The sequence below is a fragment of the Phalacrocorax aristotelis genome, chromosome 16 (assembly GCF_949628215.1).
Source record: "Phalacrocorax aristotelis chromosome 16, bGulAri2.1, whole genome shotgun sequence".
NCBI lineage: Eukaryota > Metazoa > Chordata > Aves > Suliformes > Phalacrocoracidae > Phalacrocorax > Phalacrocorax aristotelis.
In genome coordinates this window covers 3,260,057-3,287,268 of record NC_134291.1, presented here as the reverse complement: position 1 = coordinate 3,287,268, position 27,212 = coordinate 3,260,057, and the positions used below count along the sequence as shown (strand labels likewise).

Below are 27,212 nucleotides of genomic sequence, written 5' to 3'. Positions count from 1 at the left end.
TTTGGATGTATTGCAGAGGCCAAGATGACCATCGCTGTGTGATGCAGAGAGCCAAGACTGCATCGAGATCCCCAGCGCATTTCCAATAAGAAACCAGGTAAGACAACTTTCAAATGCGGCCAGGTAGTACTGGAGACCTGAATTTGTTCTTGCACATCCCGTTCCCTCTCATCAACCATCCAAACTGTCTTATTCCCCTCCCATGTCTCTTCAAACCCCACCAAGATTCAGAAGAACAAACAAAACTGCTGGGAAAAATAAGCACACCGTATTTTGGGTGTTTGGGACAAAAAGTTAAACTTTTTCTCTCTTCCGTCAGCTTTTTTTCCCCAAAGGAAAAGACAGCCTTGGAAGGCAGAAAAAGCGGTGTCCAGGCAAGAGCGGCGCCGGGTGGCCATGGCCGCCACGTGCCACAGTGAGAAGTGACGCCGGGTGAGGCTGGTGGCTGCCGGCTCCAAGCGGGGTATCTTGTTAATTGGGCCGTTAAAAAGCAAAGGGTGGAAACCTGGAATCAGGAGCTCAGAACAGGTTAATGACATGAACGCAAAGGTAAAGAGAGCAAAACGGCCCATCCCTGCCAGAGCCGCGAGAGCCGCCCAGTGCCTGCCCTGCACTCCCAGCTCTGCCTTCATTGAACTTTGATTAAAAGTGATCCCAGAGCTGTCCGTGTCGTGACGCACGCGCGTAAGCGTCGCGTAGCTTTCGGAGGGGTTTGCCAAGGACTGTGTGGGATTATTTAGCCAAGCCCAACTCAGCATGGCCTTTCCTTGCTTGGCAAAGCTGAGCTGGGGATGCAGACCTGCACTGAGCCTCCGAGAGCCCACCGGGCAGGGCAGCCCTGGGTGCGCCGCAGCAGACTCCAGCCCTCCTGGGAAGCCGGGGATCTGATGGCGGGTGCCAGGGTTTTCCAGCTCTTGGCGGGTGTGGGAGCCGCAGAGCCAGGAAACCTCCAGCAGCCTGTGAAAGGGCAGAGGGCAGCCTTTCCAGGGGCTGCTATTTCACCCTCGCTGCCGAGCAAGTGCTGGGCAGGACGAGATAAGAGCATCTCCAGGAAATCTGAGTCACCCCTGGCCGTTCGGTGCAATGGGAATGATGGAAACGCATGTCTCTCAATGAGCGCTTCAGACAGCCCCCAGCACCTCTCCCGACACATCAAAACAACCTCCTGGTTTGCCAGGGGACGGGGGAAGTCAAGGGCCATTTTTCCTGTCTGGGACCAGCATGAGCTGCGGTAAACAAGCCGCCTCTCCAAGGTGATTTCCTCCTCTCCTCCTTGCGCTGCCTCATTTATTCCCCGTAGGAAAAGTCCTAGCATGAGGCTGGCCCAGACCCACCTCCCCTCTCTTGATTCATGGCTTGGATTTTTTAATCTGGGGGAGGAAAGCACCAGTTTGGGACTCGCCACCCCACCTTGGCAGTGCCTCCTCCGAAGGATGGGCTGGGAGAAAGTTTGGGAGCCTTAAACAAGGACCCCAGCACCCATCGTCACAGGCGAGGAGCTTTGCCACCCATGACGGTTGGCACGGCCTTACTGCTTCCACCCACGGTCATGTCAGCTCCTCGTCTTCCGTCTTGTACATCGTGGCCAAGTCTGTCCTTTCGCTCCACGTTCGGGCAGCTCCCAGGGCAAAAGGCTCCAGCTCGGAGTCTTTGGCGCTGGTCCAACACAGCAAGCCCACAATGACCTTCGACACAACAAGCCCATGACGACCCCCCTCATCGTGGAAGTCCGCAGCCAGCCAGGCCTTGCCCCAAAGACCCCACCGCAGGGAGCAGAGCAAGGACCTTTCTTGGGAAGTCCGGACATGCCCTGGTTCACCGGCACGTCCCCGGGGTGCGTGCGCGGGTTGGTGGGAAGGAGAGGCGCAGCGAAGAGACGCGCAGCTCTGCCTCGAGTAATTAAATATTAAAAGTAATATCCCATTCTATTCTATTGTCACTGAGGAGAAACAGGCTCTCTGGGAGGCGGTTCGTCTTGCCCTGAGTTGGACATCTCAAACCCATCTGCTCCTGGGGTGCTGTGACTCCTCAGGTCTCCCCTGTGGGTGGGCGTCCTAAGAGATGCTCGTGGGCAGCCCGTAGGGTCAGAATTAGGCGGGCTTGACTTCACCTGCAATGGGTTCTTTTAAATTAAATGATTCAATTTTAGATCAGTTAATTTAAACCAGCCACTCCGGTGGCTAATGACTGATACTGTTCAACTACCAGCTGAATTGTCATGAATTGCAATAACTTGCACATCCTACTGCCGTTAAGCGTCCAGCCAGCACGTCAATGGTTTTGCATCCGTGTCCTGCATCTTAAATTCTCTCCAGACACTGAGATCATTCCTTTCCCCCCTTGCAGCTGTTGCATCCTACAGACTTGCAAGGTTTCAGCCCTTCAGTTGTGCTCATTTTCTTTTGCCCTTTCCTTGAAGGACCGTGACACATCCCCAGCCGTGTGTCTGCAGGACTCGGCGGCTGCTCACTGGACATACTTTTGCGTTGTTAAATCGAGTTTAAAGAAAAGAGGTCGCAGCATCCTGACACACGTACTTAGTGTCTCGCAGGGCTGTGAGCACCAGCCAATATTTTGCTTTTTATTTTGAATGACACAGGAAAAACGGAATGTCTCACCTCTGACCCCGGGAAGGGTCACACAGATGGCTTCCAGACCCGGCAAAGTTTTAGGACATGGGATAATTCCCATGCACATTAGCTATGCTGCTTCCTCTTGTATAACTACAAGATATTTGCAGCTGTAAGTCAGAGGTCCTGTGTGCTCAAACCACAAGAGCAGAGCTGGAGAGCTTTGCCAGGAGGGGTCTGAGCTGGAATTTCCTTCAAATACATATTTAGACCAGGAGAGACCTGAGCTGCAGAGTTCACATCTTGGTCTGAGGGTGCTCCCAGGCCAGGAGGAGGGTGCTCAGGAGGCAGAGGTGGGCTGCAATTATCCACCCTAGCGGGGGGCTTGTAAGATTCCAGTGTCTCCGCACCTTTGGGTATCACTGAGCCAAAGTTAAGCAGTTGCTGAAGTTCAAAAATCCATTAAATCCTTACAAAATCCATGAGAGCTGCACAGGGCATGGCCACAAAACCCCTCTCATTTGGCAGCACCCAGGGGCTGAGCGGGCGAGGAACGGAGTGAAAGTCATTTGAAGTTGAAAAACTGCCTGATGAGAATGACAGCAACCTCCATCCCGCCTTCCAGGGCTCGCAGAAGGTGGAGGCTCACTCAGCCCGGCTGGTGCTGAGCTCATCCCCTGCAGCTGGAGGCTGTTCCACCTCCCCGAGGGTCCGCTGACAGCCCACACCTCGCCTTTGGTTCAGAAATTTGCAGCAGCCACGGCCGAGCAAAAAAATAACTGTGCGGCCGTGGAGAACATGCGTGTGTGTGTGTACACGTGTGTGTGTGTGCACGCGTGTGATGCACCCCGAGGCAGGGAGGATGTGGGGGGTGGGGGGTGCACGCCCTGTGCCCCAGCGGGGATCCACGCTTTTTAGTGCCCTGCTGTGCCTTGGTGCACCCGTGCGTGTCCAGCACCAGGCGCCGGTGCCATCTGCTTGGGCTTCCCCGTCGCGGGGTGTTCGGGGCTGTTGCTGTGTCCTTGCGTGCCTGAGGGTGTCTACCCATAGGCGCCAGGTATTACAGCTGCCACAAAAGCCAGGAGGAGATGAATAAAGAGGCTTCTAGCAAGTGCTGCAAGGCTCTGCACGCCGCCGGGAAGGTCCTGCCTTGGGGGGACAGCAGCACTCTGTGGGGTGCCCTCTGCCTGGCTGCGCAAGCCCCACGTGGGCACGTACGCACTGTGTACTCCACCTTCCAAACTTCAGCATCCAGGACAGAGATGTGGACCTCTTCCCAAACCATCTTTCCCTGGGAGCAGTTATGTAGGGAGCGAGCCCCAGCCGGGCGGTGTGTGGGCAGGGAGGGGAGCGAGCACGGGGCTGAGCCGCCGCCGGAGCGGGACAGCCGGTCACCGTGGCCAGCGTTTGGCATGTCCCGCTTTGGCACGGTGCACGCACGAGACACACGCAAATCGCTGGGCAGCCCTGCCCTCTGCCACAGGCGGCGTTACCCAAGCGCTGCCTGCAAAGAAGAGTTTCCGAGCTAGCAAATCTCCATCTGGACTGGGTTCACGTCCCCCCCGTGCATCGATACGTCAAAGGCTTTGCAACCCGCCAGGTTAGCCGCAGGCGTGCTGTGCTGCTCTGACATGAAACCTCTCTCTCCTGCACTCACGGGGGAATACACAGGGGTGCGCTCGGCTCGGGACTGCCCTACGGGACTGCCCTGGGGTGCCAGCCCTCCCCAGAGATCCCAGCCCCTGGACACCTTGCTGCAGAGAAAGGGCAGGAAGTTTATTTCTCCTGCTTACCGCTGCCAGAGTGTCCTGAGCGCAGCCAGTATTTTATAAGGACTTTCTCAGCAGGAAAAAAAAAAAAAAGGCAGACTTGGTGATTTCGAAGCAGAGGACACCCTCCGTTTGCCATCCCACCGACTGTCAGAGTCCCCAGCACAGCACAAGCCCTTTGAGCCCAAGCACGGCTGCGGCGCTGGGCTGCTGCATGCTTTCCTCTCCGAGGGCTTTGGTTGGCAAAGGGCCATCAGAAAGCAGGGAAATTTTTCTTTCTGAAGAAATCTGCCTTCACCCAACCAGATTTGCATAGGTCAAGGTGGAGCCAGGCAGCTACAGCCAAACTCCTCGCGGGCTCCCTGCCCGGGCGGTTGCGTGGATCAGCCTGTTCCTGCCCGCTCACATTAGTCATTCCCCGCCTGGGCTTTCTTTTTATGTTTTTTTTGCAGAAATATTTGGAGGATGACTGCTCTTCCTACGAATGCCCATATTTGCTTGCAAACTTGGATGCAGATGTAAAATCCTTCCTTAGTCATTTGGACTCTCATTTTTAATGCACTTTTTGACTTGAGTACATTCATTTTAAGATGTCCTTACTACATTAAGCAAGGAGGGGTGATTCATAAGTATGCAAGCTTGGTTTGCCTGAAAGCAGAGGCTTGATTTATAGTTCAGCTGGGTGAGTTTAATGCTTGAGACACTTTTAATTTCAAGGGTTCAATAACATGGTGTGTTTGGCTCTGGTATGGGGCTCTGATTTTCTCTATGAAAGGATCTCACTCATTTGAGGGTAAAAAGCAGGATGCCTGGCCACTGCAACTATACACACAAAGGGAATCAAGCTGCAAGCAGAGAATAGCTGATGCTGCTGTGAGTTTTGGGGGAGGCAGACAGGTGGGACATGCCTGAGCTCCCTAGTCATCATCTCTTCTAGAGAAAAAGCCGCCGTGATCCTTGTCAAGCCATGAAGCCACCTATTTCCAGGAAGAACAACAACCCTGGGGAAAGAGAGACTGAAGTTTTAACGTGGATACAAACCAATATCGCAAAAAGAAAGTCCTGTGAACTGAAACCTGTGCAGGGCTCCTTCCTCCTGTCCAAGTAATAAAGAACCACTTTCTGCTCTGGCCACGAGCCATCTTTACTGCCAGAGTTTGCGGGGTGCCCCAGGCATTGCTCAGGGCTGGGGCTGGTAGGCACTACCACAGTGCCAATAAGCACTGAAAATCTGGGTGCAGAACGGCCTTCCTTGAGCTTTGAGAAGGGAATTAGTTTTCCCTCTTTTGCCACTGCTGTCCTACGGCCCTGCAGGTTGGCCTGTCGGACATGTCCATTGAGCTCCGGGTCTCAGCCCCCTCTGCAGTTTCCACCTTGGTGCCTGCAGCAGCTAAAGCAGCTCTAGGTTGGGGCTGTTCCTGACGGTCATCACCTGGTGGTCAAGGTGCTGGTGAAGACATGGCAGCGGGGATCCCAGCACATGGGGATTTGGGACGGAGAAGGTCGCAGGCTCCCCTCCAGCCGCCGTAGCTCTGTGCCAGCAAGTGCATCAACCCAGCGCAGAGCTCGCAGCTCCTCCCCTGCTCGCCCGCCAGGTCTCCCAGGTGGCTCCAGACCCGTACCCAAGGCTCCACGTAACGTCGGTGCAAGCACCCAATAGCGCCGATGCTCGGCAAGGCCAGCGAGCCGTGGGACGGGCAGCAAGCTGCCTGTGGCACTGACATGAATCGGATGGGAAGCTTGCAAAGTCCTCTGCAGTTAATGTAGAGTCATGCTTGCTAAAAAAAGAGACCTCAAACTCAGGGCTGAAGACCAAGAATTCAGGGTTCACCGCCGTTGCTGCAGTGGTGGGAGGAAGGCCGGGTACCGCTGTTTTCACCAGCGCTGGTGTCCACAGCCATTCCTGTGCGGTGACGGCAACAGGTCACCGGGGAAAGGAAATAATTTCTTGCTACTTTTAGGAAAAATATAAACCCCCAAACCCTACGGAGCCCAACCCCTGTGTTACACACACACCCCACTGTGGCCCCATGCCTGGAGAGAGACCTGAGCGAGCAGCAGCCACGAGACACACGTGGGTCACGGAGCTGGTGGAGGATGAGGATGAGGGTGCTGCGGGGCTCTGCATGGATGGGGATGTCAGCCGGGAGAAGCTGCGGGGCTCAAACTGCGGTCCTGCCTCGGAAAAATGAAATCCAAGGCCTGGATAACAGGCCGGTTGTTTTGTGGATATCCTAAAATCATGTCAGAGCTCTTCAAGGTCTTGTGGGAGCAAGGGTAGGGGAGAGCAGCTAAATGTAATGACAAGTCCCGTTGATATATCTGAAGCCAGAAACCTTGACGTTGCCAAAAATTACACTGGGGATGTTTGTACTTGACGTCTCTCGATGAGACCACCCGAGTAGAGGGGCCGAACCGTTTGCCCCAAGCATGAGGGATGAGGAGCAACAGCAAAAGCAGGTCACGATGGGTCTGGGAGCTCATGGTAGGAACCGGCCACGGCAGGGGGACATGCAGGGCTGATGAGCGGTGGCGGGTTCGAAAGCGTGGCTCTGCACTGAAATGTCACTGAGCAGCAAAGGCTATTCCTCACCCACCACCAAAACCAGCCAGGCCCAGCGCTGCGAGTGGGAGGCTCGGGAAGGACCTGAGGGAGCCAGCTCCTCTCCAAGGGCCTTCCCAAGGGCTCCGGGGACATGGGCTCAGGGCTGTGCTGCGAAAAGACACCACAGCCCTGTGGCTGTCAGATGAGGAAAGCTATTGAGCTGGGACAGACGTGCTGGGGCGCAGCGTTGCACCCCACAGCAGCGCGGCAGTGGGGGGCTGGCACGTGGCACGGGCTGTGAGGGGTGAGAGGGGCTCACCCGGCTCTTCGCTACCCCTCATCACCGCGGATCTGCGCACAGATCACGGCATCACCTTCCCCGTCCCCGTCCACGCAAAGAAAAGCTGAATCCACCACAAAAAAATGGGGGTTGATCTGTTTTGCTTTGTACTGGACCGGGTTAAGTGCACCCGCACGGTGCTGCTGCACCTTCCTGCTCTGGGGGCTGTGACCTGGCAGCTGCTGGTGCCAGGTTCCCCCGTGCCCCGAGGCCTATCACCCCAAAGTGCTGTCACGAAGGCATTTACCTGCTGCTTCAAAGCACTGAAGAGAGGTGGTCGAGCCTGGGAGCAGTAGACACGATTGTTATTGTGATGTCCAACAATTAAACTTGGCAGCTCCCACTAAAACCGATGCTAAAACTCCCTTCTGGTTTCTGGGAGCAAAACTACGCCACGACCATTTAGTTTTGCTAAGCTCAGCAGGCGCCAGAGCACTGGACGCTGGTGGACGTGGGGCAGCTCCGCTCGGCTTTAGGGGCCCCCATTCAAATCCTCTCCAAGGAGCTCGCAAATAGGACGATCCCCGGGATCCAGAGCAAGAGGCCACGCTCCGAGGTAACGAGGGGGGAGCGGCTGGCGGGGATGTCCACCCCTTCGCCCCAAGGCCAGCACACGCCATGGCGCTGCTCCAGGGAACCCCCAGCCCGCGGCCCCGCGAGCGGTGCTGGACCCAGAGGGGTGCGGTGGGGTGCGAGGTGCCCCCCGACCCACGGGCACCTGCTGCTGGGCGCAGGGCTGAACCGCTTCCTAGGGAGCAATAATTTCAGTTTATTCCCCAGAATCGGGTCTATGTGAGGAGACAACCCAGCCGGCCGGTCCCACACACACACCCAGCTGGGAATAAGTTTGCTTTTTACTTACTTTTTCCAACTCAAGTGGTTGCTCACACCGCCCCGTAACATCAGGGTGGTGAAATCATGTTCCCGTTATATCCCCGCTCAGCCACAGCAAGCTCAGAGGGAGCGGGGATGGAAGGAGAGGTGGTTTCGGTTATTGTTTTCCCCTTTGTCACCCCTCTGTGAGGCACGGGAGGATGGGCGGCCGGGGGTGACGCCCGGGGAGGTGACACCCTTCCCACTGCAGTCCCTTGCTCGCACGGGATGCGCCGGGCTGGCAGGTGGCTCCTGGCGCTTCTCCCAACGCAGGACTGATCCTCCGAGGCGTTTCCAACACGCCCTTCCAGAAAACTTTCTTTGCTCCATTTTAAAAAAAAATGTATTTAATTAATTAAAAAAAAAAAAAGGCCTAAGAGCTCCCTCTGCCGCTGTACGGGTTTAGACTGGAGAGGGATGGACTGAAGTCTGCATCACACAGAGGCTGGCTGGGCTGGAGGGACCCGATGGCAAGGTCAGCCCAGCCGCGCTGCTCCAGATGTTTGCTGATGTTGCCCTTAAACCCAAGGGCCGTGGGGGATGAAGAGGTTTTGCCCAGGGGATCACTGGCCAGGTGCTAACAAAGAGGCTGGTTTAACATCCCCTGAGGGCTGCCCAGCGTGGCAGCGCCCCGGGGGACGCCGCGCTCCTCACCCAGCCACAAACAGAGAGAAAAAAGCCCCCAGGGATGTTAGAGATCCTGCCTTGTCCTCCTGTTCTGCTGTTGCCCTGGCAGCAGCCGGGAGCAGCGGGATTCGGGGTGTCCCGCTGGCGGCAAGAGCTCTGGGGGATCGACCCGAGCGTGGCTTGTGGTGCCGGATGAAGGCACAGCACCAGGTGCCAGCGCCAGGTCCCCCAACCTGCAACCGGATCCGTGCCGCTCTCCCGCCCCAGCTACCGGCCGGGCCCCACCGGCGCTGGTCTGCTCTGAGCTGGGGACGGAGCAGGATCCAAGCAAAGTCCCCATCCCCTCCTCTCTCCGGTCCAGACCCTAATTAAACCAAACTTCTGGGCACGACCCTGCAATTTAAAACATGAGAGATCAAGGGCTCACATATGCAGGGGTTGTGCAAAAGGGCGTGACTTTTTTCCTCATCCAAAGAGATTTTAGGTGAGGTTTTTGGTCGGGGCCTCTGCCCGCAGGTGGGTTTTGGCACCTCCAGCCCGGTGGCCTCTTGGATACTGGGAAGCAGGCGTGAAACTTCCCGAGACCAGAGGCAGTTTCGGTGGGCGATTCAAATTCCTTCTGAAACAAGGTCCAGATGTGAGGGAGGGCTCCAGCAAAAGCAAAATATAATCCAGTCACTCGTTAAAAGGAATATGGACTTTTAAACCTTACAGCGGAGGGGACAGATGACAAGCGTGGAAGGTCCCGCAGGTGTAGAGGATCTATCTAACGGGGAAGAAGTCAAAAACCATCAAAAAAGGGCGGGACCCAACATTGGTACACTCCGTAGGAAACTGTGAGTAACTGCCTCAACAACTAAACCCTCCTTTAATCTGGAAACATAACAGTAGGGAAGAGCAAGTGAGTATGTCCTGTGGCAGAAAAGCTAAATGACTCATGTACTCCAGTGGTTACCATGGAGTTGTTTACACATCGCTTTGCGACTGAGAAAAAAGAAAATCTAAAGAACTCACCCAAAATGAACTACATCGAAGGAGGTTTGCGCAAGCTTTTAGCACAAAGAATAAACCAGCAGGCCAAGGAGGTTTCCAGGAGGAGCCCAAAGGGTTCAGGGATGAACCCACGGAGCCACTACTCCCTAGGCAAACCGACTGCTTCTCCTGCTGCCAGATGGGTGGAAGGTGGCAAGTCTCATACTGGGGTTTTGGGGGTTTTTAAGGATTCTGGGAGGAGTATGAGGAACAACAGGCCAGAAAATCCAACTCCTACATTGAGCAAACTATTTGGGCTTCTGCAGACTGGGATTCACAGAGATAAGAAACAGCTGAAGAGCGTCAGCGTGGCTTTTGGCGACGGGAGTCCCTGCTGGCAAAGATTAAAGCTCTTTGAAATGTGTAGCAAGCAACTGGGGGATGAGATGATCTGGCATTAATAGCCACATAGATAATTTACAAATTAATAGTTTGTGAAAAAATCCGTAACAAATGACGGGAACAAAATAGGAGTTTTCGTACCAGGGGAAGGTCACCAGACGGGTTCCCTGGGAACACATCATTTCTGTATGTTCATCGCCATGGGAGGGTTTGGATGCCACTAAGTCCTGAGACAAGTTCATAGCACTTAGAAACGACGATGCAGATACAGCCTTTGAGGTCCTGCTCCACCGACTGCCAGACTTTAAGCAGGTGCAAGAGTGGCATCGTTATTTTGTATCACCATTTCCTTGGCATCAGCATCGTCAGGCAGGGTCAGAAACTGGATTTCACGTTACGGTGACCGTTGGCATGACGCAGGGTGGCCATCTGAATATGACCCAACCCCGCTATCTGAAGTAGATACAGCTCCTCCACGCAACAGATAATTCAGTAGCGTGACACGAGCTATATGGCTATAGCTCCACAGCCTATACCCTACGGCCCTAAGCTTCCCTGCCTACAATCATCCCTGCTGCCCATTTCTACCTTGCGCAGCACTACGGTTTGCTTTCTGTGCTTTAAATACTGTCTCCTCCTTCTCCTCTTTAAGTATCTCCTAGGAAAGCCAGATCCTTCCCTTCCCAGGCTGCGTTACAGGGAGCCCAACCATCCACCCCATCTCTGGGGCTGCAGAAACCGCTGGGATTTAAGCCGTACCCACCAGCCGGGTATTGCAGGCTTGTGCTGGCATGCTGACCGCTGGCCCTTGAAGTGTGTGGAGTTCATTCACAAGGAAACAGAAAGGAAGCAGGACAACACAGAAAAACCCTTCTGCTTTTACCTGTGGATATAAAAACTGCTCATTGGATGTTTCACTGGGCTCTGAAAGCCCAGGAGACAGCTGTAACGCTAACCTCTGTAGGATCATGTCTTTAGGAGAGTCAAAACAAACGCGTTTTTCACAAATTTGAACTTGGCCAACTCTGTGCAGTCCCCACAGACCTGCTGCTCGTCGGCAGCATAAAACGTGCCTAGCAGAGACCCTGCTGTTTCATCTCACTGGTGCATCATTAAAGATCGAAACCCCAGGAGTGCAGGACTTCGCAACAGAGACACGCAAAGCCCTGGGCTTGCAGGAACCTGCCCCTCTAAGGAAACCCTCCTGCTATAAAGACTAGTGGAAGCTGCACCTGGGCTCAGACAGGTACCCAATTCTGACTGCAAATGCGGCACGTGGGGGAGGAGGGTGCGGCAGGGACCGGGTGCCTGCAGTCACCCCAGGGTTCATTTCACCCTGCGAACGCTGGGCAGCACGTGGGGAGGCTGGCAGCGGTGGCCCCTGGTGCTCCACGCCCCAGGGACGCTCCTGTCCTTTGCCGTCACCCCCGGGAAGCCACAGCCCATCCACTGTAAGAAACACCCTGTCTTGTCTCGTGCTGCCCCGCTGCCTGTCCAGGGCCGGCTGCTGCCCTGCGATGGAGGTGCTCAGCCCCGCGCGGCCGGGCCACTGCGCGAGGCTTGGTGCATTTGCATTGGTTTTGCTCCTCACTACTCATCTTGAGAAATGGGGCCAACCCCTGCCAGCCTTTCCGAGTGTCCTCAGAAAACCACGGGTATCCTTGCACTGCTTGCCCCAGTGAAGTGTCAGGCACAGAGCTGGGGTTAGCCCAAACATGTAAATGCATTAAAATTAGTGTCTCAACCCCATGCTTTCTTGCTCCTTCTCGCACTGGCTCGCTTTCCTTGCTGGGCACCAAAGCACCCTCTGGTCCTTGCAGAGCATTTGAGTCATCCTCAGCCCTGCTGGGATAAGAAAAGAAACAAAGATACTTGGAAGAGCTAGGAATTCCACATCTCCCCACATCCCGGATCTTCCCTTGAGGTCCAACAGGTCAACCATCTCGTTACAAGGGTCCCCTTGGACACGAAGCCACCATGTCCTCCTGGACATCTTTACCCCAGTAAAGCCTGGCCTTGCTGGGACGCATCCTGGCAGACTGTAGCCCCTGTCCTGGAGGACGGTAACTGCTCTGGGCACTGCAGCATGAGCTGGTGACTTTTGAGAGGGGAGACCCTGGATCTTCAGCAAGCTGATCCAGCAGGACCCCAACAGTGGTTTCAGTCTGTCCAGGGATTTCAAACCCCACGCTCAATGCAAAACCCAGCGCCTCTCCGCCGTGTGTGGTGGCGAACACAGAACACCCCTGGCCTTACCTTCCCTCACCAGACGGGCACCAAATTAGGGTGGAGGCAGGTTCCACACAAATGAGATGTGAAGCATCTTTCCACAGCCAGTGTTAAGTCTGTGGAGCTCTCTGCCGCAGAACACTGCAAGTAACAGAAGTCTGCATGGGCTCAGAAAGGAATCGGTCAAATTAATGGTAGCAAAATCAGTCAGGTGGTAGAGGGAGCCACAAACCTGCGGAGGGACAACAGGTGCTCCTGGAAGCACGGCTGTGAGCATGCCATTTCCATACAGTCTTTGCAAGGCACGTGGAATTAGCTACTGCCTGAGCCAAACCTTGGGTTTGATGGGTTCAGTCTGACCCAGAGAGCCTTTCTCGCAGCTGGGAGCACACATATCTCTGCGAGCCGAGGAAGAGGCTGTCCCCACAGCAGCACCTGAAGACGATGCCTCCCCCTGAGAAACAGGAGTGAAATTCAAGCAGCTGAGCGCTGCAGCCTGTGGCTGAGTGGCGGAAACCAGCGCAGCGTGTCCCCGATGTCAGCTGCCCCGAGCCACACGCTGGCACCAGGGAGGATAGGAAGGAACCAGAATCGCATACAACACACCCGGTTTGCTTTTGGCACATGCAGGCAGATAATGATGGGCCCACGTGTCCTCCGTGGTATAAAAATGCCACTATCAGTAAAACAGAAATAGCGTTTCCTTTCTCTCTACCCTTTGCCTGCCTTATCAGGGCAGTGGGGAGGCTCTCGGTTTGCTGTGGGTTCGCAGGGTGGTTTGCCTGCTCCCAAAGTGGGGCTGTTTGCATGGAAAGGCAGGAGGCAAACGAGAAATTCCTTCCTGCCAGGAGCCCTGGAAGCAGCGCTGGGTCCTGGCCAACATCCACCCTCCTCACCCACATCCCCATTCCCTTTGGTCTCCCCAAAGGTCACTCTCCATTAGTCACTGCAGCTTTTTGTTTAGGAAATACCAGCGGGGATGTCCTGTCCCGTATGAGCAGGGCTGACCGTGGCCTCTGCCAAGCAACTACAATAGACCTTTCCCTGCAGCCCTCCGGGCCCGGCAAACTTCCAAGAAGTCTCTGGAGGAGAAGACAGGCAGGCTCCAAGTGCCCGGGGCCACGTTGTCTGTGCGCACTCAGCATCCCTCCCTCCCTGTGGATCTCCCCTGGGGCAGGGCCATAGCACAGAGGGAAGGGGAGATGCGCCCCACAGGGCAAAACTGCATCTAAAGCTTTTGTGTTTTGAGAATATCTGGATGCATCACGATAACGTGTCAAAGCACGGGGCTCAAAAAACATTGCTGCTGGCCCCGAAACCAGGCACCTTCCCTGGGGACTCCAGCACCCAGCTGGCTGCACAGCCCCGCACTGCGGCAGGCGACAAACCGAGGCTGGTCTGCAGCAGCGGCCAGGTCCCTGCTGCGGCCAACGAGCAAGGGAGGAGCTCAGCCCTAGGACACGTGGGAAGGATGGGGCCTCACGCAACCCAAAGCAGACAGCAAATGTCCCCCGCGGCCTGTTCTGTCCCCATGTCTGCAAGCAAGCCCCCCACTGGCCCAAGACACTAAGCCCCAAGGACTCAAACTGGCTCTGCCTGTAAAATGAGGATGATTTCAAACCCGCCTTTCAGCTGTGCTTGCAACATCCGAGGCTTACTTTGCTATTTCAGAGCAAACAGTATTTTAATATTATTATTGCTCTTGGAGTATTTCTGCTTCTGTAAACCCTGAAAGTCCAGCCACTGCCCAGGCCTGGAGGTCTTAGGTGGGGCCACGGTTACACAGCTAATGCTCAGGAAACTGGCTTAGTGTGGATTGCTTGTTGAAAAAAAGCACATTCAGAGAATTTCCCCATTCTGCGGCGCCTCCCACTTCCTGCTTCACAGGAAACCCCAGCGAGTAAAACTCAAACGAGACTCACACACAACTGGAGCAGCGATAAGAAATTTGGTTCCGATCCATGCTGTGGAAAAACGCAATAAAATGCCAGCGTCAAGAAGCCAGAAGACTGAACGTTCGCCAAAAGGCTAAAAATAAGCCAAAGGGGGCTATATTTAAAGGCATATAGTAATAAATGCCTCTGTCGTCGATTAAATAAACTGCAACTTCCAGAAAAGCACTCTCTATTTTCCAGCAGTTTGGGGGAAGCTTTGGCAGCAGGAGAATAAACATTAGGTCCAAAACTTTCAACACATTTTCAAACAAGTACCTCGTGGCTGGAGCTGTGCCGGGGTCAGTGCTGTCCCTGTGAACTGGGGGCTTGTTGGCCTGGAGCAGAAAGGATTTCCCTTCCATCGCGCCATACAGGCCAGCCACCACGGCTGCGTGTCCCCGCGTGGCTGCCGAAGCGCCTTTACTTCAGCGACTGACTTCATTTTGCCTGTTTACATTCATTCCTTAGAAATATATCATTCCTTCCACATAAGCAGGGACTAGAAGCTCCCGCTACGTGGTGGCACAAGCATTAACGGCAGCAAGGCTGCCACCAGCCAGGAGCGAGCCAGGGACCTGGGCAGAGGGGCCCCCCAAGCCCCCTCAGAAGCAGCCTCTCAGCCGCTCCTTCTGAGCCTTACAGAGTGACAATTACTTCAGCTCCGTGTGATAACTACTCCAGCACACTTACAAAGAAAGTGTGTGTGCACGGAAAGCTGTCTGAGACCCCTGGGTGAAAGGAACTGTGCCAGAGCTCGCCCAACAGCACCGTCTAACTTGACAAGTAACCCCTGTTAAAACTACATTGCAAGAACACAGCGCATAAAGAGAGCTCAGCCACAAATCACAGAAGGGCTATCTGGTCTGGTTAAACAAAGCATTATTTTAATTTCAAGATTTTATAAATACATATTTACAAAAGGAAGGTATCAATCCAAAGAGTTAAACAAATGTACAGCTCCCAAGTGTTGCTACAGTACAGGGAGAGGAATCATGTTAATGCAATCCCACAATTTACAATACCCATTATTCAAAAAGAAACCACATTCTTTAAATTAAAGCACCTCATCTGAAGTTTACAACATCCGCCGCTGGGAAAGCACAATCCGCCTTGAACAGAATTACATGACAAGAAGGAACTGACCCCTTTCACACAGCTTTTCACACAAAACACACCACTTTCTGCCATCTAAATGAACCCTGCAAGCCAGCGTTTCGCGATCCTACGGAAGGCTTTTTCCAGCCCACCGACTCCCTGGGGAGCACAGCTTAAGGACAGCACACCGCAGGGATTCAAGAAAGGTAGACCCATCGGTCCCGTTCCCTGCGACCCCATGCCCAGGGGCTGGTGAGGAAACTGCAGACCACATCGCCCTACATGCTCCCGGCCAGCGAGACAGACCCGCGGCACCGAACGCGCGCTACTGCGCAGCGCCGACACGACGCCAGGTGGCATCGCTTCAACAGCGTCAGTCAGACACCGGCTGCTCTCCCATTCACCGCCTCTGAAACTGTACCTCCGACCCTCCTCGAAAACTGGTTTTACTCTAGCTACGCTCTCCGGACCGACACCGGCCTACAGATGGAAGAGAGACTTCCCATAAATCCAGGCATTTAAGATGTTCCTGACACCTCCAAGAACACTTCAGATAAATAAAAGACCGGAGCTCCTCAGAAGTCACTTTCTGCAGTTTCCACGAGACTTCAATCATCTTCCCACTAAGCCAACAGCAACATTTCCTTTAGATGTCCGTCACTGCAACCACCTCAGTGCCGTTCAAATCCCAGAATGAGAGATGCGGAGCCAAAGCAGCGCTATCTAAACTTCGTAACAAGCAGCAACGACCTCCAAGAACAAAACGCAGCAACGTCCACAACTGAAACTACCTGAGGCACCCACTGCCGGAGGAACTGGGGGAGCTCCTGGGTAACAGAGGGCTCAGCTCGTGCATGGGTTTCCTGAAGACGTACGTCCAGCAATTTTCTCTTAATTCATCCAGTAGTTCTATACCTGCATGAGAGCCACCTAGGATATTTTTTAATTTAAAGTTTAGGCAAATTAATTCTAATTAATCAAACTAAAGAAAGGACTTAAATACAAACTGCCAGTGGAAAATCAAATATAAGTTGCTAGGAGTGTTAACCTGAAGTCTTGCACAATTTATTTACTTCTTTTAGTTCACACCTCATGTACGCAGCTCCCAGATCTCATGGTCACGGCAACATTCTCTGTTGTTCACTACTGTGAATCCGGTCTGGCTTGAGGCTTCCCCCATCCTCACGATGCAGTTTGGTCCTCTTTAGCCACAGCCTGCAGAAGGCAAGAAAGAAAAACAGAAGAAAAGGAGGACAGGAGAACTGTGAGACTCACTGCCATGGTTCTGGGGCAAGACATTGATTTCTGCCAGAGACTGAGACTGGTCTGGGCCTTTGGTTTAACCACTGCAGTGGTAAAAGCATTCAGAAGCAAATCGAGCTGCAGAAGAGGACAATCCCAGCACAGATTGCCAGGAAAGGTTTGCCAATGTTTGAGCTTCTGATCACACCAATGACAGTAATTCCAGCCAAACGTTTGTGAACCTGTGGCAGCCAAACCACCTGCCCCCAGCATCACCTGCATAATACAGCCAGCCACAGTCAGAAAACCCTTTGGTAAAAGCAGAAGTTAGACGACAGCCTGGAAGTGGAACAGGGGGTGGTTGTGCCTCTATGCTGCAGGCACCTACGGAAGGAAGAAAACCCAGTGCTGGGGCAGAAAAGGGCCTGTTCAGAAGAGCTGGTTGGAAGTAAGAAAAAATATAGAAGGCAGCGGGCAGCCCTTTCGGCCGCAACTGTGCACTGAAGCACAAGGACCAGTGCAACATCCCTCCAGACGTGTGGTTTTATGGCTACTGCAACCTGAAGACAAAGCAGTGCAACAAAATGAGTAATTTAGCAATGCGTTATCCAAGAGCAGCAGAGTTTATCAAAAGTTATTTTGCTCTGTGACCACTTTGTGTTCCTTATTTCCAATATATCAGTTATATTCCAGGAACTTCTACAGCACTTGTCCACAGCACCAGCAAATAAGACGAGCTCATGACATGCTGCAAATAGAACTTGATGCCAACAATTAGCAAGTTACTCTGTGACTTAACTAAGGGGGCTCAAATTCACAAGGAAGTAAGGTGTGAAGGGTCCCACTGCGGAACTCTAAGTAACAACTGTTTCAGCCTTTCCTTTCATGCCTAGGCAGGAAGGGAGTTTAGGGACAGAAGAAATAAAACCAGAGGGTTTCCAAAACCCTGGTCTTACCTGCCGCAAGAACTGCTTTCCAAGATAGTTGGTCGCCATGCTCGTCAAGTTCTTTCTGCTGCCAACTTTACACCTGATATAACCATAAAGGTTGGCTCCCTGAAGCACCACTCCCATCACAACCACTGCCTAAGACACAGGAAAATAAAGTCACTCATTTACACCACCTCACGTGTAACACGCAGGATCTGTTCCTGAGCTGAGGGAGTCGACTCACCAGCCATTTCACTTTGAAAGAAAAGAGAGCGCTGAAAGCAAATATCACCCAGATCATCGGACAGGTAATTAGACCTAACCAGAAAATTCGGGACTCTGCTTCTGATGAGGTTTTAATTCCTTGTGCTGATACCTGGAAACAGAAAGGAAATGGAGATTAACAGGCTGCTCATTGTATAGATCGCTTTGTCATTAAAAACAGTCCAGAGTCTACAGTCTCCCTGGTTTTTGCCTCCACACAAAAGTACTAGGTGCTTTCAAGATCAATTTCTACAACAAAGATCTTTCTGCCACAGAAGATGTTTCCATTTAAGGGACCCTTTTGTCAATCTTCTATTGGAAACACTGGAGGCAGCAGCATCAAATCCTATTGGAACGTTTGGGGCTAAAAGGTTAAGTTTGGGAAACATGCCATTTACTGCATGGTTCAGTTACAAAGCTTAGAAACAACCAAAGAGGTAAAACCAAAGACGTAACGTTTTCTGCCTCTAAATCACTGCACAGACAAGCAGAATTTCACTAATCCTAGCACTGGCAGAACTAAATACTGATACTTTTAGGCATCAAAGTAGGGTAATTTTTTTCTGTACACACACAGATTCACACCACACTGCTGATTTTATGAAGTCTTTACAGAGCAGAAGATCCCAGGCAAGCACTCACTTCTTCCTGTAATAGTTAAAAATTCTAGACTGGGTGAACAATTTATGGGTAAATTTACAGTATCGCCAGCAGTTCGGCTACCCTTCCCCCTTCCCCAGCATGTTCTAGCTTTTCTAAACTAGCACGGTTTTGAGAAAGAATAGGCCTGTAGTGAGTGCACAAACTCGGCTGGAGAAAGGTTTAGGTTCAAGTCCTTACACCACCGCAGGCCTCCCACGTGATCTAGGAAACAATCTCCACCTCACTCCAGATCTGCACACTGTTAGCTCCACCCAAGCAGAGATAAGAGATAGGGACCAAAAGGGTAAATATGTGGCATGTTGAGAGGTGACAGATGGGTACTGGAGAGGCAGCAGGAGCCACCAGGAACACAAAGCAATAGCCATGGCGAATGCTATGTGATTCTTCCTACTTCCAATAGTTTTCTACAGGAGATAAAAGCTACGTCAGCTGCTCCAAGTTCATACCAGAAAACTTGTAGGTTACTGACGTGACGTGGGAACCTTTACTGCATTTTACGTGGAACTTTTAGGTTAAGCCAGGCCAATACATCATGAGAATTTTTACATCATTCAATGTGAAATTCAATGTGAAAGCTCATTCTGCAGCCTGCATGAAACAGGCCCGTGGTTACAGATCTGTGGCTGGAAGTAAATGTCTACATTTTGCAATCTACCATCACAAGCACAACTGCCAATGAAGAGGGGTTTCATAAAACAGGAACAATTAAAAGAAAAAAAAGCAAGGGGAAAAAAAAAAAAAAAAGAAATTTACCTTCCTGGCTTCAAACACCCAGTGACTCCTGCCATCATCATCCACCTGGTTCCACCAGCGAAGGCCAACCATCAGTCGCCCTGTGACATTCTGAAATAGAAGAAAAGCAATGAAAGAAACCATTTGCCAAAGTTCAGCTGTTTGGGTTGTTGTTTTCAGTGGTGCTCATTTGCCTCACGTTTGAGAAAACAAGATTACATGGCTCTTATGTCCCCAACAATCTATCTTCTGATATGACCAATAAAATAACAAATTACCATAATAATGTAAAGTGAGGCATATTTCTGGTGATTCGAAAGTGATCTGATAACAAAGCCTCTGCTATCTTAACAGAAAGTCTAATGTATGTTCTCCATTCGATTTTCAAAAAGAAGCCAGCTACACAGAGACTTAAGAGTTATTATTTCATTAGCACCTTGCAATACATCACAGTACTTGAGGGTATCTTGGGTATCATTTTGTTGAAAAAGCACAAAGTTGTTACTTTTTCCGTGATATGAATATCACACTCTTCAATTGTTCTTACATGGTAAGACAAAAATAACAAAAAGCGTAAGAGGAACTTACCTTTACAGCCCAAAAGTCACACGACAAGAGGAGGATAATTGTCACCATGCAGGCAATAAAGCTGCTAGTTAAGAGCTCACAGAGCAGATAGACAACTATCGCACTGACTCGGAAGAATAAGTGGAAAAATGATGCCACTGGGTGCCTGGAATGAAGTACAGTACAGTCACAGCTCTTTCAGACAAGACTGAAGCAATTGCAGAGAAATGACATTGCCAAGGCGATCTCCCGCCAGCTCACAGGATAAAGATCAGCATCGTAACACAAACCCAGTGCGCAACAACTGCCGAAAGTATGGGAAATAAACTGACTAGAAGCCCATCATAAGGAAGACACGTCCTACATGCAGTGATATCCCCTGCGCAGACAGAATTTAGAGCGGAAGGGGACAGGGAGTTTTACCTAGTGTTCAGTGTAAGGCACTTTTTATGGGGTAAATTTAAAAAGGTTCTGACAGAGGAAATACCTCTGAAGGGAAGATCACTTTTCTCAACCCCGCAGACTTGCCCTTCTTTCTGATTTGTGCAGTTTCCAGGTCAGAAACATGCAGTACAGAGCCAGGGCCACCACAGCACCTGTGTGCGGACGCTGCTCTGTGGCAGGAGTTTGGGCAGAAGGAGGCGGCTGGACCACCTGCACCAGGACGTGGCAGACAGCAGGGCAGCACCAAACGTACTCGAGAGCAAAGGCTGGGGAAGAGGTAATGGACTAGCTCGGAACCAACACTCAACACGGTGAGAACCTCCCGTTACAGAGTCACTGTGTCAGCATAGATCCCTTACACATAGAAAGACAAACAAATGTTAAATGTGAGGGCACCCAGAGGCATGAAGGCACAGATCTGCCAGTTCCAGCTGGCTTTCCGGAACTGGCACTCTCAGTTATCCAGAAGTTATTCTGCCTCACCTCCCACCGAATAGAAAAGGTATTTGCTGTTACATATTTTGAAGAAATACAGCAGCCCTTCCTTCCTCAGGCTTCCATCTACAAACTCTCTCTACAGCCACTGACCTTATTTTTGACTTTTTTGATCTCCTTGATACATCATCATCTGCATCAAAGAGAGACACGTCCTCAATGTCATCATTGCTGTCCTAAAGTGGGGAACAGATGCAGAGTTGTATGAGAAAAAAGAATCTGTTCTCAACTTCGAGCAGGGATGGTTTTGATTACCCAGGATACTATGACAGCACCTTAAGATCAAAACAAATTTCAGAAGGATGTCAAGATTTAGTCACACTGAAAATAAAACAATGCAGTAATTGGATTCTGTTCTATTACATGTTTTGATTTGTGCTTTGTGAAACCTACATAAACCCACAGTATGAGCCCAAGGCTTATTTCTGCACCCAGGCACTTAGAATCATATAATAAATCAGGTTGGAAAAGTCCTCTAAGATGACCAAGTCCAACCCCCAACCCAACACCCCCAGGCCTCCTAAACCATGCCCTGAAGTGCCACGTCTACAAGCTTTTGAACTCCCCAAGGGACAGAGACTTCTCCACCTCCCGGGGCAGCCTGTGCCAGGGCCCGACCACTCTGTCAGTGAAGACATTTTCCCTAATATCCAACCTAAACTTCCCCTGATGCAGCCTGAGGCCTTTTTTTCTCATTCTATCGCTTGTTACTTGGGAGAAGAGACCAACCCCCACCTCCCTGCAGCCTCCTTTCAGGCAGCTGCAGAGAGCGATACGGTCAGCTTATCTCAAGCTAACTCAGCTCCGCAGCCTAGCCCAGGGTCCTCCGAGATCCTCTCAGAGAACTTATTGCTTTGTGCTGAAGCTATCCCTATGTTGGACAGCAGGCTCGCACCCTCCTGCATTGTAGTGAACGTACTGGCGACGGGGCGAGAAGGCCGTTGCACAGACGGGGCACCCCCTGCTCGGGCCCTGCCCAACCGCCACACCGACAGCGCCAGGCCTGCCCGAGCCCCGCGGCCCCGCTCCCCGAGCCCAGCGCAGCCCCGCGCCGCTGCGCCGGCACGGCTGGGGGCCGCGGTACGGCACACCCGGCGTCCCGGCCCCGGCCGGGTGACTCGTGTCCGTGTCCGCCTGGGTCCCCCCTCTCCCCCGGGCCGGGCCCCCGCGCTGCCCCCGAGCCCGCCCCGCCGGAGCCCCCTCACCTGCCGTAACATGGCCGGCGTCCCTCACTTCCGCCTGCCGCGACACGTCACCGCCGCGGAGCCAATCCCGGCGCGCGCCGCGCGGCCCCGCCCACACCTCGCCTCCCTCCCAACTGCGCGTGCGCGCCGGGCGGGGCAGGGTGAGAGACGTGGCCGCGCGCTTCCCCCCCGACCCCACCCCGATGATGTCAGGGGGCGGTGCGAGGCGCGGCGACCGTTGCAGCCGTTGGCGGCGGTGGCGGCCGAGGGGGGCGGGGGCGGCCGAGGGGAGCGGGGCGGGCTGAGGGGAGCGGGAGCGGGGGCGGGGGTCGGTCGCTTCCTCGGCCCTCAGGTACCCCCGGAGGGGGGCTGGTCCCCGGGGCGCTCCCCTGTCAGCCGCGCCAGCGCCGTGGGGCGCCAACGCGTGATAGCCGGGCTCGGTGCCAGGTGGAGTCGGTCGGAGGGAGAGCTTTAAGGGGAAAAGTGGCTTCTCCTGGTCTGTAACGTACCTGGAAAGCATGCGCTGAGGGGCACGCGGCGGTACAAAGCCAGCTTTGGGGGTTTTAGCCACCCTCTTCATTCACGCGGGGCTGGTGGGCGTCTGTGTCGACCAACGCTAGCTGGTACCTTCGGCAAGAGCTGCCCGTGTGCACCGGCAAGAGCTCATAGAAGCACTGAAGTTGGAAAATCCCTCTGAGATCAAGTCCAACCCCCAACCCAACCCCCCCCAGGCCTCCTAAACCATGCCCTGAAGTGCCATGTTACACGGTTTTTTAACACCCCCAGGGACGGTGACTCCCCCACCTCTCTGGGCAGCCTGTGCCAGGGCCTGACCGCTCTCGCAGTGAGGTGGTCGCCCTTCGCAGCGCCTTGTCCTGAGCGGCTCAGTAATAAAACATCTCTGCTCCAGGCACAAGTCAAAAAAAAAAAACCCCACCAAACAACTGGATGTCTAGAAAATGTGATAGAAAATTCTCAAACTGGAATAACACTCAGATCAGTGTCTTTAGAACGTACAAAAGACTGAGCGGCTACACTGAAAACAAAGGGAAAGCTTTAAGTTTCAATTCTCAGAGTCTACGGAAAGGCACAAAGCGTGCAGGGAAAAAAGCGCAAGTTGGCGGCGCCCTGATCGTAACGCGCCCATCACAGCGACGGGCGTGCGCGAACGCGAGGAGCGAAACCCAAGGCTCTGTCAGCAGCTGCAAGCTCACTCGCGCTCCAGGGAAACCGTCTGCAAGCAGCTCCTCTGAAACACGCTGCCCAACGGGTTTCGTACACAAATAATTGAGGCAGAAAACGGGCGTTAGGGAAGGAATGAGTGAACTCCCACTTTGTTTACAAAGGAAGACGACAAAGTTAACTATAGGGTTATTCCTTCCAGTTGTCCCCTCTCTTGGCAAGCGCAACAGAGAGATTGCCTTGCAGTGAGCCACAACAGTGTTTTATTACTTGCTACCTTTTGAAGGATCTTGATCCTATTTGAAGCAAAAAAGGTATCTCCCGTTCTGGGTCGCTCTCACCATAGCCATTCCAGCTGTAACCGCTTACCGGGTGGATCAAGCAGCTGCTGTGTTCTTGAAGGACTAAGTGTTTAGTTTAGTTATTTTTGGGACTGGCTCATCCTTTGGTGTATCACACACCTTAAAAGATATTTCAGACCTGTAGGACTATGATCTCTATAGCAAGTCATACATCAAAGCAAAGATGCAGAAATTCAGAGCTTTTTAAGGACAAAAAAGCCTCCGACTGGGCTGACCAAGGAGTACTTTGAGCTGTTTTTCGACCTCATCTGCTTCACGTCTCCCACACACCGGTGGGAGAGGGGAGAGCAAGGAAGGGGAGCCCGTGCAAGCTTGCTGTTGGCACTAGCACGTGTTAACGGCAACAGTCCCTGGTCGTTAGTTAAAAATATCATCTAAAGCAACAGTGTGGAACATATGAAGTGCTGGTACCAGCGATGCGTTCTCGTCGGATGATCTTCCCTGTGGTTTCTCTGCAAAAATCCAAAACCTGCTCACGGTGCGGCATAAGAGATGTTACAGATATTACCATCAGTGTTGCTGCTGCGCTGTTAATATGTTGTTATTGGTGGAGAAACACAAATTTCTTGGGACCTCTGAAGATACGCAGTGCCACTGCATAACCTTTGGGTTAAATTATCAAAAAGTAAAACAAACCAAAAAAAGGTCAACCAAAAATTCTACTGAGATACCTCTGCAGGGAACAGTCACCTGTTTGGTTTTTTTCCTTTTTTTTTTTTTCAGTCACCTGTTTGTTTTTTTTCCTTTTTTTTTTTTTAAAGCATATTGTCAAACATTTGCTTTGAGGACAAAACAAAAAAGAAAACAATAATAGTTCTTTATGCTTGATGATTTTGTGATCAATACAGCATTTTCACACGCAGCACTTCCTCCCAGATGACCCCGAGGTGCTGCCCCGTACCGGGGACAGGATGCTCTCCAAGCTGGGAGCAGGTCTCTGCTGCTTTCACCTTGTTCAGACATTGGTGTTGGACGAAGCCCCTTCGTCCCTCTGGGCATTTCCACCCACCACCCACTGGTACCTGCTGGGGGGGCCGCGAAGCATCAGGCTTTTGGGTATGCTGTCCTCAAAATGCAGCCTGGGCCCTGGAACCCACAGCTGGAGTCATCAAGGAGGAAAACCAAGGCGTGGAGCTGCGGCTACAGGGAAGGTCCCCAGACATGCAGACTGTAACCCCGGGCTCAGATTCACCCGTGCTCCGGGGTTAATATCCCCGCTTGCTAATGCAGAGCTCCGGTACCTGCGAGTGCCGAGAGTGACCCAGCCCTCCCTCTCATGACTTCCTCAAAAACTGTGCTGGATTCAAATTAACACTTCGTTTCTCTGTAACACCTGATAAACCACAGCAGGGAGGCACCATAGAAATAAGCGTATTATGCAGCAAGTCAGAAGGCTTAATGTTCATCATGTAGAGACCTGGCTGTTTAGCGGTCTTTCTCATATATCTTTAATTTTTTTTTTTTTTCATTTAGAAAGGGTAGATGTAGAATTATTAGACTCACTGCTATCTTAGGTCTGATATACACGATCTAATCTCATGGTGAGTCATCCAGCCATGAGCAAGTAGAACATCCTTTCACTTCAATGCTGCCTGCACACGGTTTTGTTTTCACATCCATTTAAAGACAGTATTAACAAATCTATTTAGTTTACCTAGTTAACAAGTAACTTGCAATGCTCACTTAAGTCAGCATGCTGTTTCACAGGAAACCCAAAGCTATTACTGATAAATTCTATGACAAATACAATGCTACATTTAAAAAATTTACTTTTTATATCTTCGCTCTTGCCTTTTTCTAATACTCTCTTGCTCCTTTTCTGGTCGCCGCGTGAAGCGCCAGGCACCATTCCTCTGCCAAAATACCAACACTTCTGGCTATAACCAAAGCACGTTTTGTTCAGAAACGCCTGTTGAGCTATACAGACAGAACGCTGTGACGTCGGTATGGTACCATCACATCAGCTAATATGAGCTACGTTTTGTGGATGACAAGTACAACCCTAACGGCACCTGGTTAAACAAAACTCTATCGAAACTATCTCGCCACTGCTCTGTCTGGCTTTATCTCTGCTTGTGGGTGCCTCACATCCTGACAGCACCAGTGCTGCCCACAGCACGCCCAGGCTGGCCGAAAGGCCTCTGGCTGCAGCTGCACTTAGGCCAGATTTCTTGTGAGAAAGTGCCATCCCGTGGCTAAGTGTGAAATCCTTGCAGCTTCGTGTCGCAAAACTCACATCAGGCAAAGCCACCTCAGGCAACTCTAATCCATGTGTCAGCGTTGTAACTCAAGGGTTAAACTTGCAGCTTGAGCCATTATTAATCCAAACCGACATCCTGAGACACACAAACGATTCAGTGAGCAACTTGTGAAAGGAATTCAAGGTTCAGGAGCTGAGAAACTTCAAAGAGCAATAACAGAAAGAAACATTCTCCTGCAAGGACGATCGAGGGATGCCACAACCATGGAACAGTGAAACCAGTGAGCTGGGGAAAGGTAATCCTGGTGGGGGGAGGTTGCGACCGCTGACTCAATTGAGGGACAAAAGGACTGACCCACACACAAACACTCTGTTTGAGTATGTGCAGTGAATTATAATCACTGTAGCTTTAAATTTAAGCGGAGAGGATGCAGACCAATGGAAGAACAAGATGCTCAGTCAGGTCAATGATCATGTATTAGATAGGCGTGGTGTGTTAACTGTCATGTATAAATGTCAAAAATGAACTCCAGTAGGAGTGCATGCTGGCTGGAGAGATCCCCCGTGCACCCAGCGCCGAATAAACCAAGGCCTGCTCTTTTAATACGCCCAGCGCTAAGGAGTTTTATTCCCGTTTTTTGGTGATCACAGCCCAGATGTGCTGCAGTGAGGCCAACTGCCGACCTCCCACCCTCGCCCATCCCCAGCCCACGCGCCATTTCAGCAGCAAATCTCAGATCTGAACGACAGCAGTCCAGCTCCCACACCTTCACTAGGTTCTGGCTTCCTCCTACTTTTACATGGACACTTAGGTTTTATTACCTGTGCATTATTATTCTTTGGGGAACAACTATTGTTTTTCACTGTTAGCAAGGTCTGGCTTAATCACAGGGTTCAGAAGTTGAAGATGACATTCAAATAAGCAAACCAAAACTGATCACCACTCTACTGTGTGGAGAGTTTCACAGACTTTCATCTCAAACCAGAACTGCCGCTGAGAGGACCCCTGACGTGACCGCGGGAAGGAGCGTCCTGCCTCGAGCCTCTGAGGCTAGAGAGTGAGAGATTCCTGGCACGGTGACCCTGGTACTCAAACCTCGACAACCGGAGAGGTTTTTGTCTTCCCAACTCAAGCCAATTGAAGTCCTGAGCGTTAGTGGAAATCAAGCACGTTTAGGCACTTTATCCGCAAAACCAGAGAAATGGAAACCATTGCCTTTATTTTTAATTTAATACAAATAAAATTTTTAGCTGCTCCCCAGCTGGGTGGCCCCAGCATGTCCCGGGGCTGCTCCTCCCCAGGGTAGGACTCGGCACTGCCCCTCGCTGGACTTCGCCAGGTCTCTCTCAGCCCATTCTCCAGCCTCTCCAGGTCCCTCTGGGTGGCAGCGCGACCCTCGGGCGCATCAGCCACTCCTCCCAGCTGGGTGCCATCTGCCAGCTTGCTGAGGGCACACCCTGCCCCATCGTCCAGGCCCTTAATTAATGAACATGTTAAAATCAGACCCAGTATCAACCCATGGGCTACATGGCTAGTTAATGGCCTCCAACTAGACTTCATGCAACTGATCACCACCTGCTTTCAGTCCACA

General features: G+C 52.1%; 1 protein-coding gene across 1 annotated transcript; it reads right to left on the bottom strand.

The window, feature by feature from the left end:
• Window positions 1-15,123: 15,123 nt before the first annotated feature.
• Window positions 15,124-22,022, bottom strand: TVP23C (trans-golgi network vesicle protein 23 homolog C). Its single transcript, XM_075111354.1, has 7 exons — window positions 21,898-22,022; window positions 20,786-20,868; window positions 19,775-19,919; window positions 19,208-19,297; window positions 17,772-17,903; window positions 17,555-17,683; window positions 15,124-16,571 (listed from the first exon to the last, which is right to left on the bottom strand). The coding sequence occupies exons 1-7, from the start codon at window positions 21,907-21,909 to the stop codon at window positions 16,539-16,541; spliced, it is 624 nt and encodes a 207-aa protein (XP_074967455.1). The 5' UTR covers window positions 21,910-22,022; the 3' UTR covers window positions 15,124-16,538.
• Window positions 22,023-27,212: the final 5,190 nt, after the last annotated feature.